At 42.6% G+C, this 13593-nt stretch overlaps 1 protein-coding gene across 1 annotated transcript in view; it reads left to right on the top strand.

Moving 5' to 3' along the window:
* The first annotated feature begins 163 nt into the window (after positions 1-163).
* Positions 164-13593, top strand: part of Arp10 (Actin-related protein 10) — a 22396-nt gene continuing 8966 nt past the window's right edge. Inside the window, exons 1-10 of the mRNA XM_084582926.1 lie at positions 164-417; positions 1116-1188; positions 3174-3253; positions 5971-6079; positions 7012-7121; positions 7553-7618; positions 9853-9932; positions 10847-10882; positions 11820-11908; positions 12152-12228. Coding sequence (XP_084439052.1) covers positions 341-417; positions 1116-1188; positions 3174-3253; positions 5971-6079; positions 7012-7121; positions 7553-7618; positions 9853-9932; positions 10847-10882; positions 11820-11908; positions 12152-12228 — 797 coding nt within the window. The 5' untranslated portion in view covers positions 164-340. The remainder of the gene's footprint in view (positions 418-1115; positions 1189-3173; positions 3254-5970; positions 6080-7011; positions 7122-7552; positions 7619-9852; positions 9933-10846; positions 10883-11819; positions 11909-12151; positions 12229-13593) is intronic.

Raw genomic sequence — 13593 nt, 5'->3', positions numbered from 1 at the left:
GTGATCTGTTAAACAAAGGGTTCGGCGTAGGGATCGGAAAATTAAGAAGCTCAGAAAATTTTCTCCTAGCAGACGACAAAATAGTTTTGTGCAGCGCCGTTAGGGCGTTCTGACTAGCTTACCACTATTGTTCAGATATGCATAGAGCATGATTAGAGCTCTAGTTGGCAGCTAGATGCAATCATATGTCTACACGTGTGTAAAGGTAGAAACATGTCAGCTTCCTTGTCGGTGGGTTCTCTCTTTTGGGCGTGAATTGGGTGCGAGCGGTGATGTTTCCCTTTGTTGTCATATAACCCGCTGTTCGTAGTGTCATATTTTAAGTGACTGCCAAGTGAATATGCCGATCTACGAAGGAATAGGCATGGTGGCCGAGAAGAACTCTGTGGTGTTCGATTTCGGACGCGCCTACACCAAGTGAGTGACGACTGCCTTGAGATGGGCGTTCCAACACTGCGCCCCGTACCGAAAAAGAACGAAATAAATTTGCGCCGCTTGAAGTGGTCCATCTGTGCAAGGAGTGCGGTTCTTTCTATTGTACGGGAAGGCTTTCGCACTGATTTGTGCTGAAAGTTTTCTGCTTGAAGTGTGCGTGGCGTGTGAACGCCAGTGCTCGTGCTCTCCTCCATGTTTAAACTGCGATCTACTTTTTCGTTTCTCTTGCATTCTTCTGTTGTGGCCTGTAATTTCAATCTGTCCAGAATGCATTGCAAAATAACATTAAGTTAAGAAAAATGCAATTGCACACTGATCGCTACTCTGGCTAGAATGCATCCAGTTGAGAAGGGAGGCAAGTTTCTGTTCTTTGCTTGGCGTTTTCTTTTCTGCTCATTTTCTGTATGCAACGCTGTTTCAACAGTAACAGAGTCTGATAATTGCATCAAGGCATCAGTCGAGCGCACCATGCACATATGTCAAATAATTGCCACTAGATGCCCAGACAGAGAAAGCTTGGCTGTATCAAGCTACTTGAAAGTCACTTGCGGACTAAGAAAAATGCTCAGAAATAATGTCACTGAAGTATGGGTTGCTTCGCACATATGCAGGAGCATCGGCAGTTTAATCGCCGATATTCGCTTTATTGATATATTGCTCTTGCGAAACTTGTCTTCCAGGTGCGGCTTTGCCCGCGAGCAGAGCCCTAGATGGATCATACCGAGCTGTGTTCCCATGCCTCAGAGCAATCAGGTGAGGGCTTGTTTCTTATACCCCTGTCACATGAACACTTTCAATCCTCATTGAACTCGATCTGTATTCAACTCAATGCAGATCGAGGTTGTCACACGGCAACTTTCAAGTGAAATCAAGCTCGAGCCTACTTGACTTCAAGCTGTTTTCTCAATCGCTCTTGAGATTTCAAGCACACTCGAAAGCAGTAGTCGACACCCTCGTCACCAGCAAGCTCTAAAATTTGAAAACAAATGGATGCAACCGAACGGCAAATAATAACATATAAATGTATTAAAAGGCATGATAAACATTTTTAAAACATTGTTAGAACATTCGTGGAATGTTAAGCTTGTTTATATTGAGCTAAGTTTGTCATCACAACAGTATATGGTCCACTGCTTGCAAAAATGACATCCTCTTCGACTAAGTTGGCGCGGAAACTGTGGAGCGAAAGAGAAACTGCTGCACTCATCGACTACTGAGAAGACAGATTAGGTGACCTGAGGCGCCAAAAGCGAAATGCTGCCGTGTACGCTGAAATCGCGCAATCATTACCCAATCTCGCGTTTCTTTTTTGAGACTCATTGCGACTGGCGGCAGACGACAGACCACAGTGCTTTGGCTGTGTGCAGAACATTTCGTGTCACCTAGCACACACGAAAGAAATTTCTCAATGCTCATTGAAAACCCCAGTTTACCACCGTATGCTTCAGTCCTTCTTGAAAGCCTCAATGCAGATCGAGTTCAATGAGGATCAGAAGTGTTCGTGTGACAGAGCTAATAATCTTGATTCTTCATTCACGACGTACATCAACCCACAGTCTGGCAGTTCTAACAGCATAATCTTGTTATTTTTTTGTTTTGTATAGAATGATCACTACTGTATCATCACTACAGCCACAAGATTGATATCAATTCTTTCATCTTTAATTAAACTTGCATATTATTTCCCTGTCTGGCGTCTTGTGTTGAGTAATCCACAACCAGTTCGCAGCTGCGCAGCACTTGGTTAGAATCAAGTATGTTTTCATAGAGATGGCAGAAATCATAGCTTTTTGCTGGTTGATGTGTAGAAGCACTGTCGTCTTCACTTATCAGATGTGCTGCATACTTTAGCTGCCTCTTTTGGTCAAGGTCTAGCATACAAGAAACAAAGGAAAAAGTTCTTTTGTGACAGTCACCATAGTGCAAATGTTGAGAACTGACTATATAGAATGAGTTTTGAGCTTTATTGCGGGAATACTAGGGTAAATTTCAGGGTTTTAACAACAGTGTTGCGATAATGGACAGACACAGACAAATAAGCCACGAGAACAGTCTGTCCTGCCGTAAAAAACATGGAGCACTTAGAATCTTCCAAGACATGCTTCACGATGCCAGAGTCTAACGTGTACAGCTGCTTGCTGGTTAGGGCACTCTGCTATTGAACCAGAAGAAGCCGGTTTGAACCCTGCTGCAGTGGCCGCATTTTAATTATAATTTCTTGCATTAATTGCAATGAGTAGAGACACCAAATATTTCCTTGCATGTTTCTTTTTTTTATGGTATCATAAGGTATCAGCATGCATAGACCACCACATGGAATTTCGCCTCCATTATCTTAATAACTTGTGACCTATTTTCTCGTTTCAGTTCTAGGCTCAAGTCACTGAATAGTGGCTATGATGTCAAAGACAAGTTGAGGCAGCATTTAACTCGTATGAGGCACAAAAGAACTGTAATAATTTAGTGGCTTTGTCGTTTCAGTTCGCCTGAGCTGTTATGTCAGCCTGCCTTAAGAGCTAGAATGACAGCAATGAATCATTGCAGTTTATGCACGCCTACATGTAGTGATCCCAACATTGTGCAAATTTTTCTGTGCCATCATAGTTGTCGTACTGCTGCTGTAAACAAAACAGAGTTGTTAGAAAAACACTCAATTATAAATTGTTTATCAAGCTCAAAGTAACTTCGTGTGGCAATTCATGCCTGTCGACGTCTTGCTTATCAGTATTTTTACTCAGGTGCAACCAATCTGGAATTACTGGGGCCAGGAGGATCTCACTGCCATGCTCAAGGAGTTCCTCTACACTCTGTACTTCAGGTGAGTTGCAGTGGAGGCTACTTTGGAGGTAGTGGAAAAGGAAGACCGGTTAATGTCTCGCTCCTAAACGACTCAGTTCATGACTTTGACCCGTACGAATCAACACATTGTACTGTATGAGCAGACAGTACATCAAATGCAAATTAAGAAAAAGGTGCTTCAATAGATAGCGTTCACATCGGTATTTAAAGTTATTGACTCCAACATGGGAAATATTGCATTGTGAAAAGATGCGACAAGGCGCAGGGACAAAGAGGGCCATGAAAGGTATGGGAATGCACCCAAGGGCTACTCGTACATCTCGCACGTCGTGCATGTTATGTATCCATACGGGTTGCTTATGAGTTTCAGTCTGTCCGTTGTCTCGCGACTTATGCATGTCTCGTATCTCTCGTATCACCCTTTGGCCTAGTGCCTTGCGCTGTTTTTGCAATTCAGTATCTGCTAGCCTGTCAGCTCGTTAATAGGAGAAGTGGTACAGCGTACGAAAATTCTGCCCTCTGTGAAGGCCTTAGTACAAATTGGAGAGTATTGTTTGCCACAAACCATCCTGGTCAATGCCATTGTGTGCGTTCATGAGGTGGGCTCGAGAAGATGCTCGGTGAGAGCTTATGAATAGGGTAGGCTGGCCCCATAATGGCTGGAAGTTTAATTTTTGTAGTATTAGTCATATTTGGATTGTTGTGTTATTATCAGTGGCAGTGGACTACAATTAACTCTGCTGATTGGAGCTGCAGTCCAAATTTGTTAATCGTTTCAGCTGAGTTTGAAAACCATTGTGGTTTCCTACACTCTTAGGTGTTTGGTTACAGATAGCAGGAATATGCTGCGATTAGTTTCGTTGAGCTGTTTTAGCTGAGGAAAGTGGCTTCGACAGCTGGAATGGTGGAAAGCTTTGCCTTCTGGTGAGGCCATACAGCATGCTACATTCATACATTTTTTGATCTGTTTTCGCAGCAAAAGGTCTTGCTTGTGCCTATTGGCTTGGTAAGGATATGTCTGGCATAGTGCTGGGCAGAAGCTCTAAAAAGATTAGTTTAACTCATTGTGTAGTTGTAATTTAGTCTTATGACCCTTGTCATAAAGCTTGTGCCCATCTTAAGTGTGTCTAGAAATTTACCATGAGCTGTGAGCAGTGACTGGGGCTAGTTGTGGCAAACGCAGTCTTTTTTCCAACCTCATGTTATAGTAGGGAGCTGCAGCTTAGCTGTCAGTGGAAAGAGGATGTCATTCATATGTGCATGTTATTCTAACTTGCCTAGTTTATTTACCTTGTGGATGGACTTGTAATTAGGGGTTGGACTTTGCGGTTTAAACCAAGAAACACAAAAAAAGTATGCCTAATTAAAAAAAAAAAAAAAAAAAAAGACAAGTCCAGTCCCTACTTCTAACACAGGTGCAACTTAAAAAGATGAAAGGGATGACTTTCTGTGTTTCCTTCTGAGGGTAATTGACTTTGGTATTTAGTACTAACCGTTGTAACCATTTAGTAGCTGTCTTTCGAGTCATCCTGATGTGGTGACCATTCGGCTTTTAAAAGGCAGAGTTGAGCACGCACTGCTTCTTTTTCATGGAGGACGGGAGTATGTGGCTTGAGAACGAGATGCTGTGGTTAATTTTATGTTATTACTATTTAGGGTTGCTATTCTCATTTTTGCTATTTTCCAACTACTGGCCCAAGATGGATACAATGTTCTCAATGCGGCCCATGCAGCAATATTAGTTTGAGACCCCTGACATACAGTGATGGCTACCTGGTGCAGAGTAGTAATGGACAAAGGTACAATGTTTGGCAGAACTGTGAAAGAATTGTACTTCGGGTTCCCCTTTGAGGAAATTAGAACCGGTTGTGATAGAAAAGAAAATTGCAAAATTGCATGTCCTTGAAAGAAGGTTTGACATTATAGTAACACACTGCATTCGCTGTCACCATTGCACACAACTTGCTTATTTAGTGCTAGTCCTCTAAAAACATCTTGTGCACACACGCTTTCGAGAGGCAGCACAAAGTTCAATTCATGACAACAAACCAATTTCCTCCAGATAAAAAAACTTACACTCACATTTCAGCTATAAAAACAAGGAAGTAGCTGACAGGCTTATCCTTTTATCTCCCTGCTGCCCACACTGTTTCCAATTTCAAGAGGCCTGCAGAGTTCAGTTCCCGATAAGACCATGTTCACTGATAACACAACAAGAGTTGGCTCCAAAATGACTCATTGCTCTCTCCAGCTGCCTTCTTCCCCAGGAAACAAGGAAGTGATTGGCAGGTTGTTGAAGCATCAAATGCTTCATCTGTGCCCTGAAGAGAATGCTGTTGATGCACTGTTTAAATGTGTTTATTTGCTCAGTTTCATCATGTCATTGTACACTCAACCTGAACAGCAATTGCTGTTCAGGTTTTTTTATCTGGAGGAAATTGGTTTGTTGTCATGAATTGAACTTTGTGCTGCCTCTCGAAAGCGTGTGTGCACAAGATGTTTTAGAGGACTAGCACTAAATAAGCAAGTTGTGGTTTTTATTTTCAAACACATTGTTAAACATTTCTGTCATCCACTTGCAACTCATGTTAGACGTGGAAATTTTGACCCGTGCATGTTGTAGTGCTAACATCGCACATCCTCTTTGTCATGTGAGGCTTTCCTGTACTTTCTAGTTCGGGATCTGAAAGATTGATGTTCACTTTGCCGCTGCGTTTTTTGTATCCTTTGCTTCAGGCACCTCTCAGTCAACCCCAAGGACCGTCGAGTGGTTGTTGTTGAATCCGTGCTCTGTCCAACGCTGTTTCGCAACACGGTTGCCCAGGTGCTGTTCGAACACTTTGAGGTGGGTTTGCAGTCCCATTAATGCACGTCTAAATTTCTTTTGTTTTGGGGGGGGGGGGGGGGTAATGTCTTTTTAGCTAATATTGGATGAAACAGTGCAGAGGACCAAGGACGCAAATATAAAAGGAAACAAACACAGCGTTGACTTTGCAACTGACTTTGTTTGCAGACATTTACAGTTTCCTGTCGTCAGATTTGTAGATTGCACAGAGCGAGTGGTATACAAGATTCTACTATTGCGTGAGAAGCTGTTTGTGGGGCAAACAGGACAGTCAGTGCCTGATTGATAGATTGAGGAACATAATAATGTAGCTAATTCCAAGGACCGAAACTTGCTACTTCACTGCCTCTAGTGCACAGTGGAACATAAAAAAAAAAAAAGACTGCAAACCTCTGTTCTATAAATACGGCACTCGCAGATAAAGCAGCAAAGGCCGTATCAAAAGGGAGATAATTGAAGCAAAAAGAATCTTGGGACTTGGGAACTGTTGCCTTAGCACCCTGCTCCTGGCATTATCAGATAAATAGGTGGTGTCCTCCACATGGCATAAAAAATGATAGGTTTTATTCTCAGCATGCACATTGCACTTGTTTCCTTCTGTCCAAGCCATGTATATATACTTGTAAAATTCTGCAAATGAAGTCAGATGCCAGCCTCTCTATCCTCTTCTATCTGTGCTCTCTTGCACTATTTCATGCAATATGCATAACCAACTAATCCCTACCTCGTCTCCTGTAAGAATCTAGCTAATATTATGGTAAAGTTTACTATGGCTTTAATTGTGCGAGTAATAAAGTTCTTGTTTACAGATGTGTGTGCAGGTCCCTCTAAAAATGGGGCAATGGAAGGGAGGTCACTGCCCCTTTCCCCTGCTTGTGTACACCTCTCTCTGTGCTGTTTTCACAAGCATACAAAAAAAACATGCACTGCAGGTTCCTGCGGTGGTATTTGTGCCGTCGCATCTCATGGCCATGTACACCCTTGGGATCAACTCTGCACTTGTGCTGGACTGTGGCTACTATGAGTCCATCTCACTGCCAATATCCTTGTCACAGACTCTACGATAAAGGCTAGTGTATATGACATGGTTGAATGCGTAAAAAATTAGAACTGTGTCCATCTTCTCACCCTCTTTTCCATGTCGCATTCCTTGTGTGCTTTTTATGTTTATATCATTCTCAGTGTTCTTCGTTTTTGTAAGACGAAGCCAACAGCTATGTTGAAAACCTGTTGTTCACAAGTGCAAGACATTGGTGCTGTTTATAAGTGAGGACTAGAGCCTCTCATCGTGTACTGTGTTCACTGTTTGACAACATTGAGCTTTCTTTTATTTTTTATTTTTTTCATTTGCTGTATAGATGTTCACTGTGCTGCTCAGTGATGAGAGCAAGGATCCTTTTTATCGTTAGTTGTTTCTTAGAAAATTCTGGGTGACATTGAGATTGTCCTTAGCCTTTTTCCCTCTCTGCACATCTATGAAGGCGTCTGCATCCTCAGTGCCTGGCAGGCCATTCCACTTGGAGGACTGGCTATCCACAGGTGAGCTTGACTCAGCCTGCTTTATTCTAACTTATCGTAACTGTAAACATTAGGAATTATATGTATTGGCACGTTTTGTTTGACTGTGGTGTCTGTTCATGCAGCCATCGTGATGGCTCAGTGACTGCAGTGTTTGGCTGGCGAATACGAGGCTGCGAAATTGAATCCCATGGCCACATTTAGGACAATGCGGAATGCCAGAACGCTTATTCAATGTAGACAGCAATATATATCTAAGGCCTTCTATTACTTTGGTCTTGTTGCAGCACACATGTTGCGACTTATGTACTCTGAAATCAATTAATATGTCTCTGACTTGGGCATAAAATCATTCTTTAAGTGCAAACTAATGGCTGTTAAAGTTGGCAGAAAAGGAGAGGTGGCTCATGGCTCATCGACAAAGGCAAAAGTTTCCGCAAAGAGCTCGTACTTTTTGCTGTCCATTTGAGCCAAGAAATGGTAGTGGAAGCCATACTGCCAATTCTCTTCCCCCTTCCTGATGTGATGCAGAATTTCGTAAATGATTACATGGTACCATTTGCACTCCAAAACTGTTTGCTCACTTTATTTTGCATGGGGCTTCGCTTTTTTGTCCTCTGAAGAATATGCTCATACAGCGTGTCTGTAAAGAGTTTATTACAGTTGTATAGAGAGCTTGAGCGGTCCAGTGTGGAAGAAGTGGAGTTCCTAGGCAGATACTGACTTTTACGGAAAATACTCGTACTTAAAGGGACAGAACATTAGAATTTAGGTCTCGATTTTTTTTTTTGCCGCAGTGGAGAGATTGATGTCTAAAATGTTCGATTCCATAACGGTTTTGTTAGAAACGCTGTAGGAATTTTTTACCGGGAATTATTCGATCAATACATGCGCACGTTTTTATGTAGTCCGATGCTGGAAACCATGAGCAGCGACCGCAATGACGACTGGTGGTCAACAAAAAAGACGTACCGAAAACAAATATAAATTTCACTCGCCAGACATTAATTCAATATTTTTTTGCGTAGAGTAACGTCCTTTTCAGTTTCACACTCAATGCTGTTACGACACAATAACGCACACCCTCGTTGACGAAAGTTTTAGTGGGCACTGTCATTGCTTCATTCACGAAACTGTAAACACTGTGGCGCCATCTAGTGGCAAAACCTGAAAGCATACCTCTCGCGGTACGAAAGCAGGGGTGGTTTTTATTTAAGGATGCACTGGAGAGAGCGCAAAATATAATAAATTATGGCAAGCACTCCTAGAATAAAAAAGAACAATGTGCAGCTACGAAGATCAGCGATATTTTGCTAACATGTAGTCACGTGAAGGGCTGCAGTGAAAGTACGAGGGTTTCTCCGCTAGATAGTGCCTTGGTTGTTTTTATGTGATTTTCAATGGCAAATTAAAATTGTAAAGCCTCTTTTTTTTGATATTGTAGTGCTCGATCTGTACTATATGAGACAAGATCCTTTCATCTCCACCATAATCTCACGACGTATTTTGACCAGTGTTCTGTCCCTTTAAGCAGTGCTGCTATCATACAAGCTGAACATGCACAAGTTCACCTTTCCTAACAAAGCTGCTATATCAAGATCTGATTTAATTTGCTCTGCACGACGCTGCTTGAGCTTCAGAGAAGCGAATGGCTCAGTACTAAGCCTGCATTCCTACTCTTCACGACAGCTTTTCTCGGCAATGAAAGGAAGGCTATACAGGAGTGGAGAGTCCGTACTTTTGTCATTCCATCGATTATTTACTTGGCAGCGCAATGGTGCATCCGGCCACCTGATGTACTGCTCGCAAGTATTATTGGGTGCAGCTGACGCCATCTCTGGAAGTTTTTTGTAACAATAGACGTATTGGGTAAATTCATTGCAGTCGAGAAAGCGTTTCTTTTTGTCTTTAATTTTCGAAGTTTAAAACTGACTGTTGTGTTTGAAACATGCCTTAAATACAGGATATTGACAGTGTGCAATGGTTTATAAAGAAAAGTAACGCTAACTGAAAGTGGGGGCTGCTTTTCACTGCGTGGGAAAGAGAGGGCTTGTTTCTGCCTTGTAGCATCCACACTACCGCCGGAAAAAGTTGCCGCATAGTAAAGGGAAGTCGGGTGACATGTGGAACTGTTGTTTGATTAAACTAGCAGGGCTTTTTTCCTTCATCACATCTGTTGCTTTCGTTTTTTTTTTTTTACTTAGTCTCGCTTGATATCTCTTTTCTTCTTTCTTCCTTCCTTGCAATGTGTCCAGGCGGATTGAATCCGAGCTGATGCAACTGGCGACAGTGCGGGGATCCACGGAGGGTGAATACCCACTATCAACTCTCACTGGTGCGTGCGAGATCACTTGGTGAACAAATCACACTTCTTTACACCAGCTGCTGTATTACCTTCAGTCTATAGAGGCACTAATTTGGAATGGGTGGACTATAATCGGGAAGTCTTTTGACAGTGGTATCTGCATCTAGTACCACACTTTAGTACCACACTTTTTTCGTGGCACTAGATTTCCTCGTGTTTTGACACTCAGCATAGCATCACTGAGCAGGAGCTGTATTTAGTGATGACCTTCTAAATAAGATTTCTTGTCAGTGCATTAGTGCTTTTTTTATTGTCTCTTCGCGGCGTGAGAAAGCTTGTTTTGAGGAATAACGCGGCTGTTGACCTGGCAGCCCAGCTTGTGTTGTGATCTTTTGTCTGAGCTTGCAGTAAAGAGGGAGTATGGTGCTAGGCATTCTTCTGGAGAGGCTGAAGCCAAGGGCAGGTTTTGGGATGTAATCTGCTTAATGCCCTTTGCTCTGCAACCGTGTTTCTTGTTCTAGGTAGGTAGGAGGTCGTATTCAAGGGCTTAAAAGCCCACGCAATTTTTTCGGGAGTGTATGAAAAAAAAAAATTTTAAGCAGAGGTTAGTAGCAACTGGTTGCAGTAGTTTAGGAAAAGACAGCTTTTAAGCAGCACTAGCGTTTTTGCATGAGAATCATTTCTAGAGTGTCGCAGGTAGCTACTTATGGTTTTGTTGAGCTAGCAGTTTGATTCCTTCCACATGACATGCGTTAAATAATCTGTCTTTAACTCAAGCAGCACATAAGTTGGACAAATTTTAAAATTCATTCGAGCTCAAAATGAGATTCAACGATTGTGCTGCTGGAGTTCATTTGACGCTCCGAATGTGAAGACCTGAAAGTGAATTCATTTTGATTGCTTTGTGTATGAGTGCCTGCCATTTCTGTTTTCTTTTCATACAGATCCCATCAGAGAATCTGTTCTGGAAGATATAAAAGGTGGGAATACCTTATCTTGTTGCATTGCTGGATGCATCTCGAGTGCTATCTCACGTGCGTTGCATGTTTTGCGTTATCATCAGAGACAGCTAGACTAAGTTAATCCAAACGTTTCGCACGCCCACATTATGAACGTGTCCCATTCCCTTCTCTGCTTTCTCCCACGTTGTGCTGTTTGAAAACAAACTGGCAGGTCCCTAACGCTCATCTTCAGGTCACACAGGTATTCTCACGGGTGCAAGCGTTGGACGGTGGCATGCCCTTGCTGCTTTGTGTATGCACAGTTTGGGCCTCACAGAGAGAGAGATTTCTCTGATGTGTTTGTTTTCAACCAGTGTTCTGAGTAGCAGAGTAATCTATGCACTCTCCAGAGGGCAACACATCTTGTGAGAGAGGCAGATTTAGTGCGTTACTGAGGTGGGGCCACTTGGCGGACAAGTTATTGCTAGAGAAAATTGCTCGTGAAACGAGATGGCATACATGTAGCAAGCAACGCGCTGTGAATTGAAGCAGCTGTGAAGAAAGTTTTTCACGTAAGGTTTCTTAACAAATGGACAGCATAATTTTTTTGGGAGGGGGGAAACTGAACTGAATGTGGCATTACTCTGTGTGCTGATACTGTCAAAGCCAGGTGAAGCAAGAAAGATTAAAGAGAAGTAATAGCACAGTTTGTGATCATTGGTGGAAAGTCAAGGTTTGACATCGTCATGCACCCTCTTACAATGCATTAGGCATACCATTTCACATTGAGACGTGAACTGTGCCCATATGAACGAACACAGGAATGGCAAGGGGCATGTTTATTGGTTCGTGTGTGTAGATTGTCCAGGGTTCCTTCTGTCTTAATCTGTTCAGAGGGATAAAAAAAAATAAATGACAGATTGCAGTGCTTTTAATTATTTTTGGTTTGTTTTTGTTTTTTCACTTGTCTTGGCAGTCCGCACGTGCTTCGTGACAACCCACGAGCGGGCACAGAAGCTCCAAGTCTGGGGATTTGCACGTGCTAACAATGCAAACATCATTCCAGTGAGTGACGCCATTCTCGAGACGTTTTCTTTTTTTTTTTTCAAACTTTGATTCTTTCTTTTGTTTTGTTCGATTATGTGCATGCTACTACAAAAAAGAAAGTGGTAGGTATCAGTTCCTCTCTGTTAGTGCAGTTGGGATGCTGGAATTACTTTGCAAGGACTTTGTGCTTGAGCCTTTGGAAGTACAAAAATAACCTCTGTGGCTATGCTTCAGCTCTGGCTAACTCTTTTCTTTCCTTAGGACCCTCCTCCGCCTCCCCCGGAAGTCAAGTACCCGTTGGATGGAGATAAGATCCTAACCATTCCTGGGACGTTGAGGTGAGAACAATCCCTATGTAAGAGTTGTTCAACCTTAGTTAGGCCTGAGGTGTTGTCACTTTCCTATTTAGTAGGGTGTCACATGCATCGCCTCCATTCAGCACTTTTATCTTTTTTTTTTTTGTACACTTCTTTAACATTTTTTAAGACTATGCATGTATATTTACATGCATTTAGCATCTTTGCATACAATTTCAGGAGGCTCTCGGAAAACTGAGGCATGCATACAATGATGCATAGAGATGGGATCCAGTCATGGGCTGTGACTGCCTTGGTCAGGCATCTTTTTACAAATGCCAGGGATGCTCCCCATGCATACTCAATGTCAGCTTTTTTGACAATGAAGGAAAGTTTTAAGGAGACTGCAGCACACTTGGCCACATGAAAAATATATGCGTATATATATGTTCCGCTGCACAGCAAGGAAGAGAGGGCAAATTTTGGTTCCACAGTTTGCAGGTAGCAGCTTGCCCAGTTATCAGTTCCTGCTCCAAGGTTCCTGCTTTGCTTTAACTGGTGGTGCGGTTCGTAGCTAGCTGTTGGCATGCGTGGATAGAGGACTATTGTCTTACCATCAGACAGGGGTGATGATTTTAGCAGCCTCCACTTACACTGCACAGTATATATTGTTGTTGTTTTTTTCCTGCCCTTTGAAAAAAATACACATCTTTTAACTTTGTTAATTTAGCATGTTCAGAATGTTAGTCCCCTTGCAAAATAATGGCTTCACTCCAAGTTCACTCCAAGGAGCAATTTTTTGCTTTTTTCATTGGCTTGTTCTGCTTTTCTTTGTTTCCATCCACTAACTCTCTCCCTTCAGCATAACAGTGTGCTGGCAGTCTCTAATAACCAGCTGAAATCCCTGTGCGTCAGCAAAGTGACCTTTCCCTCTCCATCTCAGCTTCAGTCACTGTTTGAGGAGTCTGCTGTTTTCAGATAGAGTAAGATTCTGCTGTTGTGTTCTTGGCTGTTACATTTTTTGAGACCCAGCAATTTCGCTTCAACTCCCATGGAAGCTCGTGCAATTTTACGTCGCTCTTGTGACAGTGTGTTTGCGTGTTATGTCATGATTGTCACCGTGCGGTATTGCTTTGCCACTTGCTGGCGTTTTGGCAGCCTTCGTTCAAGGTGCGCGGAACAGCGTGGTATGTTGGCCAAAGTGAGATTTTCCTGTGTCAGCACTCGGTTGGCCGCCGTTATGCTTGGTTGCTTCTAGCATGTTACATCAGTACTGGTACCTCACAGCTTTATGCATGGCATGAATATTTTGAGGCTGTAGGTGAAGTTACATTGTTTCTGCCACTTGAGCGCGAACAACCGAAGGTGCAAAAACAAAACCATACCTTAGCATACGGCATCTGGGCA

The sequence above is a fragment of the Amblyomma maculatum genome, chromosome 10 (genome assembly GCF_055883805.1).
Source record: "Amblyomma maculatum isolate TAMU_Amacu chromosome 10, ASM5588380v1, whole genome shotgun sequence".
Taxonomy (NCBI): Eukaryota; Metazoa; Arthropoda; class Arachnida; order Ixodida; family Ixodidae; genus Amblyomma; species Amblyomma maculatum.
The sequence above is the reverse complement of the archived record's forward strand: the minus strand, read 5'-3'. Positions and strand labels throughout refer to the sequence as shown.